Here is a 7,263-nt window from a genome sequence, read left to right as displayed (position 1 = left end):
CTCTTCTCTTCTCTTCTCTTCTCTTCTCTTCTCTTCTCTTCTCTTCTCTTCTCTTCTCTTCTCTTCTCTTCTCTTCTCTTCTCTTCTCTTCTCTCCTCTTCTCTTTCTTTCTTTTTTCAGTTCTGAGACTTTGAGCTCAGGGTCTAGGTGCTGTTCCTGAGATTCTTTTACTGAAGGTTAAAACTCTACCACTTGAACCACAGCTCCACTTCTGGCTATTTATTTATTGTACTTTATTAGACATAAACGTCTTATGGACTTTCTTTCCCAGACTGGCTTCAAACCATGATCCTCAGATCTCAGGCTCCTGAGTTACTAGCATTATAGGCATGAGCCAACAGCATTCTTCTTAGTTTTAGACTCCACACTGTGTGAACATGATGCTTCTATCTGTTTTAATTTGGCATAATCTCACATGTATCCAGGGCATTCAGAAATAAAAAAACAACAACAAAAAAACCAAAACCAAAACCAACAACTTTTCAATGTAACAGGAAAAGAAAAACAGTCATTCTAGTGATGGACTTTACTCACCGAATTTCAGATTTATATTCATTGATGGTTTTTTGGGTTGTATCAAGTGGCTGATGGAGCTTTTCTGGATCGAGGCCAGTCTGAACAGCATTTCTCAGAGCTTGGAGCTTGACAAGATAGGAGTATAAGTTTTGTATTAGAAATTCTATCCCCTAAGTAATGGTCTAGATAGACCTGGGGAAAATGGTGTATGCACTATATAAATTGATAGTAGGCATCCACCCTTATCTAAACTTTTACCAAAATAAACTCTGCCAAACAATTAACTGTTCCATCTGTCTGGGATAATAAGGAGCAATATTTGTCCATCCTCCTTCTGTAGTCTAGATAATTAATATTACTTCTCTGTGAGTATCTCAGATATACATTTATGTTTGAAGCTAACAGCATGCCTTTTTGGCTTCTGGATACCTGATGGTATTTTTCTAAAATGTTGACATTCATCAAAGTATAGTCTTTTAACAGGAAGTATTGTGAGGTCTTATTGGGCATGAAGGTTTTAAAGTCAAAGCGTAAGATGGAAATTGTCTACAGTCCAAGCTACCCATGAAAAGTCAATGGGAGGGTGTCACATTGGAAATAAATCCAAATACAGACATTGTTCTTACCAGGAGTTGAAGTAGATGGCTTGGGCTTAGGTGCTAACAGTATGGGCAAATACACAGGAAGTGACAATCTCTAAGGACACTGAGATTCTTTCTTAGGCCACCAGTAGTCTCAGGATCTGAGATCACTTCAGCAAGTAATAGTCCAATGTTTTCCATCCAGTACCCACTTCATATATATGTGTGTGTGTGTGTAGATATATATATATGTATATATCTCTATCTATCTACATATATATACATATATATATATTTCAGAGTCTCACAGACTTTCCTGCCCAGGATGACTTCCAACCATGATCCTCAGATCCCAGCCTCCTGAGTAGCTAGAATTACAGGCATGAGAATGGGTACTAAGCAGAAGTCTTCCGCTTTAAGGAAGACTTTGGTCTTATTAAATGCAAATGATTGGTATTCTTCCTTTTGCTTTTACATAAGGCAATGTCTCACCCACCCTTGACAGAATTAACCTAGGAAAAGAGAAGTGGAAACATTGTTTGCTTCTAGGAGCAAATCAATGCATCCGTTCCAACAACAAGAAGTGTGGACGTCACAAGTACCTTATCAGTAAGAAATTTTGCCTTGTTTCTCTGGTGCCTTGCAAGGTACTGGTCGTATAGCTGTGCCAGCTTGGATGCCAAAACATGTTCTCGGCTAAAACAAGGATGGTGAGTGAAGATGAGCCCCGAAATGTCAATGTCCAGTTGGAAATTTCCAGGAGGGTCTCCAGAGCCAATCATATGCTGACTACTGTGGACATATTTCACTGCCTGCCAGAGAAAGAAGAATGGGAGGAACATAAACACTTACCAGATAGCGCTGTGCTAGTTCCCAAAGGAAAGGCAGGCAGACGCAAAATACCTTGTCTTCTGTATTGTCATGTACAACATGCTTGATTACCAGTATAGAGGATCTAGGTCTTTTGTTTTTGTTTCTGTGCAGGTACTGGGGTTTGAACTCAGGGCCTCAGCTCTGTCCCTTTTTTTTTTTTTTCCCAAAGAAAAGCTCCCACTTGAGCTACAACTTCACTTCCAGCTTCTTTTGGTGGCTAATTGGAGATAAGAGTCTCAGGACTTTTCTGCCTCCGTTGATTTTGAACCACAACCCTCAGATCTCAGCCCCTTGAGTAGCAAGAGTCACAGGTGTGAGCTAGTGGTACCCAGGCTCCAGCTCTCCTTTGAACACAAAGGAATAGGCTTTAGAGAAGAAATCATTTCAGTCTCACTTTCTTATGTCTTTTAGACTTTATTACTCTTGCGGGTCATGGTTCTAATCTTTTTTTTTTTTTTTCATGAAGACTATCCTGTTTCGTCAAGTCTTGGGTTTTGTAGCTGGAGATGTTGATCATTTTGAAATGTGAGAATCATAGATTCTAGTCTGAATGATCATAGATATACTCCCATTGATAGAACATAAGCATTAAAAATATGTGAAGTTTGTGTTTGGTAGACAGCAGCAAGAGGCTTTTTCTTAATGGTATTCCCTGCTGATACTCAGCATTATGCAAAATAACAGGAAGCAGGGTGGAGAGAAGCTGTGCTCAATGCATACAGAAAAGCAATGGAGAGCGCAATGGACTGTTGGGTGCTGTGTCAGATGATCTCTGATTTTTTTAAAATAAAGTCTTCAAGGTATTCTTCATCAGTCCCCACAGCTGACTGAGCTGAGAGCTTAAAGGGGAAGAGGGAGCAAACTCTGATTGCATATTTGTGTTTTCTCTCCTGGCTGTAGATACTGACTATAGTCAGAATGTGCTGGAACAAGACCAATCACTCTATCTTTCCTTCTCTTTTACAGAGATGAGCTGAAAACTGTACTATGAAATTGTGTGGTATCAATGTTTTATGGGCAAGTGATAAGGTCATGTAGAAGTTATAAACACTTCTAGACACAGTGTGTTGAAAGTTTGGACCTCAGTTGGTGACAGTTTTTGACAAGTGACTAGATCATGAGGGCACTGTCGTCAACGAGTTAACTCACTGATGAGTTTATATTGAACGGGGCTAGTCCATCTCCTACCTACCCCATTAGTGAAGCCTGGTTAGAAGAAAGAGGTCACTGTGGGCATACCTTTGAAGGGCCTATCTTGTTCATGGTGTCTCATCTGTCTGTCTGTCCTTCCTAGCCACCACAAGGTGAGAGGCCTTCCATGATGCTCTGCCTCACTGCAGGTACCCACAGGAATGGGCCCAAGCAACCAAGGTCTGACACTTCCAAAACCACAAGCCCAAATCAATCTTCCTCCTTCAACATTGTTTCACTCAAGCATTTTGTCACAGCAACAGAACGCTGGCTAATACAACTTCCTTTTTCATACATTGAGAACAAAACAATAGCAACAGAACAAAAACAATAGCAACAGTTTCTCCCCGATGTCCCTTATGGATCACGTTCCACTGCTCTTTCATGTTCTATGGGAGCCCATGTAGCCTTTCAGACATGAGTTCTGATCACTGGTATTCTTATACATGAGGCTCTATCATGGTGGCCTATTTTTTCCTCTTTCATTCAGATAAAAGTATTCCATTAGAACTTGCATTGGTATTAGCAGTTGCAAGTACTGGGCTTTGAACTCAAGGTCTTGTGCTTATGTGGGGCTTGTTTGCCAGCTTGTGCTCTACCACTTGAGCCATACCTCCAGCCTGATTTTTACTGGTTACCTTGGAGATGGAATCTCTTCAGATTTCTCTGTCCCAGATTGCCTCAAATCACTCTCCTATGAATCTCAGCCTTCTGAAAAGCTAGGATTACAGGCATAAGCCACTAGCACCTGGCTTGTGTAAGAAGCTTTCAGTCTTCATGTAGCATCTATGTGTTTATGACCACCTAGAGAACCTAGATTAATTAGAAACTTTCCACCTTACAAAGAAGTGTACCACTAAATTCCTATCTGTAGTGGAATGTCACTGTCTGGCTGCTTATGCCTGCTAGTTCTTGCCTCGCCTTCCCTCTTTCCTTGAGGTTTTCCAGTTGTGAGCTCAGTAGGGTGTGGCTCTCAAGTTCCATCTTGCATTCAACTTGGTGTGACTAAGCAACCACACCATGGAATGCTTTTATGTTCCTGGAATGTTACCTGCAATGTCTCCTTCCCCAAATCTGCATTACTGCCTGTTCCTGTCTCTGTCTTAGACTCTTAAGCTTTGCTCCATTTCTGTCTCCTCCCAAGAGGCACAAAACCTCCCTAAGGCTAAGGCCAAGTTTAAATGTTCCATCTCTCTATTTCTTTAGATGTGTGTGTGTGTGTGTGTGTGTGTGTGTGCGCGCGTGCGCGCGCGCACCAGTCCTGGGACTTGAACTCAGGGTCTAGGTGCTATCCCTGAGCTTTTTTGCTCAGGGCTAGTGCTCTACCTCTTGAACCATAGCTTCACTTCTGGCTTTCTAGTAGTTTATTGGGGAAAAGTGTATCACAGACTTTCCTAGCCAGGCTGGCTTTAAACCTCTGGCCTCTGAGTAGCCGGGATTACAAGTGTGTGCCAGCAGCACTGGCTTTGTATTTCTAAAATTTAACACAAGTAAATATATAGCGAAAGTTTAGTTAAAGATGAAAAGAATAAAATGGGAAGGAAGGAATAAGGAAGAAAAAGACAGCTGGGGCTGATTTTCAACAAAGCTAGCTGGACTTGGGATTGTTGATTGTGCAAACTGAATGTTCTCTTGTGCTTTACCTTACAATGGCCCATTTTGTATTTTTAGGTTTTTAGATTTAGAATAGTCCTTTTAAAAAATATGTTAAATTCTCTGTGTTAAATTTGGACCTTAACTTTTTTTTTCTCTGCATGGTATTCAATCTCTTTTTTTGTATTTTTCTCTCTTTAATTTTCTTTTCTTAATTTAGAAACAGCAGAATAATCACTTTTTTGTGTACTGGTCATGAGGCTTGAACTCAGGGTGCTGTCCTTGAACTTTTTGGCTCAAGGCAAGTGCTCTACCGCTTGAACCACAGCTCCATCTCTGGCCTTTTGGTAGTTTATTGGAGATAAATAGTCCCACAGACTTTCCTGCCTGCACTGGCTTCGAACTGCAACCTTCAGATCTCAGCCTTTTGAGTAGCTAGTATTACAAGCCTAAACCACAGGTGCCCAGCTCTGGGATTTTTTTTTTTAAATATAGAGAAACTGCTAAATGCTATAGTTAAGAAGAGGAATAGAACCCAGTTCTAGTCCCAAGTTACTCTCAGCTTATAAAGTGAGAGAAAGAGATGAGTTAACAATTTATGAGCAAAACAAACTCTTACCTTTTCTTGCTTTCTCTACTCCTACATCATGTCAAACACATGATGGTGGAAAGTCTATTCAGACATGGGATGCAAAATATAGGACGAATGGATTTAAAGCATTTTTAAAAAAAGAAAAACATAAACAGGTAGATTTCAGCATCAGACAGAGCTGACTAAATGAGAGCATGAGGCTGAGTTTAAACCCCCAAATCACACAGACACAGAGAGAAAGAGACACAGAGAGAGAGAGAAGAAGAAGAAAGAGGATTTGTAAGGATAACAAATCTCCAGTGAGGGCATAAAGATACAGCAATTTATGATGACTGAAAAGAGAGAAGCAAAAGAAGCAGGGTGAAAATAAGTGCTACGCTAGCCTGTATATGCAAGTAAAGTTATGTTCTTTTTTGTTGGTGTTGTTAGTCATGGGGCTTGAACTCTGAGCCTGCGCACTGTCCCTGAGCTCTTCAGCTCAAAGCTAACATTCTACCACTTGAGCTACAGTGCCACTTCCAGTTTTCTGAATGGTTTATTGGCGGTTAGAGTCCCACGGACTTTCCTGCCTGGGCCGGCTTTGAACTGTGATCCTCAGATCTCAGCCTTCTGAGTAGCTAGAATTATAGGCGTGAGCCACTAGTGCCCGGCTAAAGTTGTGTTCTTTATGCAAATAGCCATTCTTGGCTAGGAAATGAATTCATTTCTTACAGAAAGGATTAGGTGAGCAGAGGGACTTACTTGTACATACCTGCTCTTTGTTCTTTATGTGCACGATGGTAAGGTATTAAAAAACAAAAACCGAAAATACCCCTCAAAGGAGAATGTTCGAAATTGCTCACCCCAAGTCACTTAATAAGCCAAACAATTTCAAATTCACGTGTTAAACTGGATTAAAATGGAGGGGGGGATGGTGATCATACCTTTTTGTATAGTGTTTCAAGTTCCGCCTTGATGCTTTGTGCTGGGGTGAACAGTGGTGGCCGTGAGGAAAATGGCTTGATGGGACTGGGCAGGGCCAGGATCCGGCCATCATCTCCAAACCACTTCCTCTCCTGTGGATTAAGCATCAGAGAGCACCCGCTGTATTTCTTCCTTGGAATATGAAGTCGTGTACAAAACCAATTTCTGCCTTGATGACACACTTGTATATATACCTCCTCCTCTCCCAAAAGAACTTGAAATGCTTCTGTTTCCAGTGGAAATTGAACTTCACCAATGCTTCCATGATGAGTTCAACATAAAGTCCCTAATCCCCAGAATAGGTTAAAGGTTATGTGAGCCAGGCACTGTTGGCTCACACCTGTCACTCTGAGCTACTCAAGAGGCTGAGATCTGAGGATCATAGTTCAAAGCCAGCCTGGAAGACAAATCTGTGAGACTCTTAGCTCTAATTAACCAGCAAAAAGCCAGAAATAGAAATGTGAATCAAGCAGTAGAGCACCAGTCTTTAGCCAAAAAAAAAAAAGTAAAAAGCCAAACAAGAGTATGAGGCCCTGAGTTTACGCCCCAGTACCACACACACACACACACACACACACACATTTTGTGAACTGAGAAAGGGTGGCCCATATCTGATTTAGCAGAGACCAAGCTCTAGGTAGCGGGAGATGAGTTTTGAGCGGCTGAGAGGTAGTTTTCTTTGAGAGTCACTAGGTGTACTGGGAGATTGAGTATAAGAGAGGAGAAAAGGAACCGCTTTCTGTGGATGACTCAAGAGGAAAGGGGTGTGTGGAAGCAACTGTCCAGAGCTGGGCTCCTCTGGGGGGAGGGGCAGGTCCCCACTCACTGGTTCTTTTTTTGGGGGGGGGGTCCGGTCATGGGGTCTGAACTCTGGGCCTGGGCGCTGTCCCTCAGCTCTTCAGCTCAAGGCTAGCACTCTACCACTTGAGCCACAGCACCACTTCCGGCTTTTTT

General features: G+C 41.8%; 1 protein-coding gene across 1 annotated transcript in view; it reads right to left on the bottom strand.

Annotated features, from left to right (window-relative positions):
• Cc2d2a (coiled-coil and C2 domain containing 2A) overlaps positions 1 to 7,263 on the bottom strand; it is a 77,077-nt gene that overhangs the window by 42,327 nt on the left and 27,487 nt on the right. The window contains exons 9-11 of the mRNA XM_013008888.1: positions 6,270 to 6,401; positions 1,700 to 1,909; positions 535 to 641 (exon numbers count right to left, since the gene is read on the bottom strand). Of these exons, the coding sequence (XP_012864342.1) occupies positions 535 to 641; positions 1,700 to 1,909; positions 6,270 to 6,401 (449 nt within the window). The remainder of the gene's footprint in view (positions 1 to 534; positions 642 to 1,699; positions 1,910 to 6,269; positions 6,402 to 7,263) is intronic.

The sequence above is a fragment of the Dipodomys ordii genome, unplaced genomic scaffold (genome assembly GCF_000151885.1).
Source record: "Dipodomys ordii isolate 6190 unplaced genomic scaffold, Dord_2.0 Scaffold8, whole genome shotgun sequence".
NCBI classification, from domain to species: domain Eukaryota; kingdom Metazoa; phylum Chordata; class Mammalia; order Rodentia; family Heteromyidae; genus Dipodomys; species Dipodomys ordii.
The sequence above is the reverse complement of the archived record's forward strand: the minus strand, read 5'-3'. Positions and strand labels throughout refer to the sequence as shown.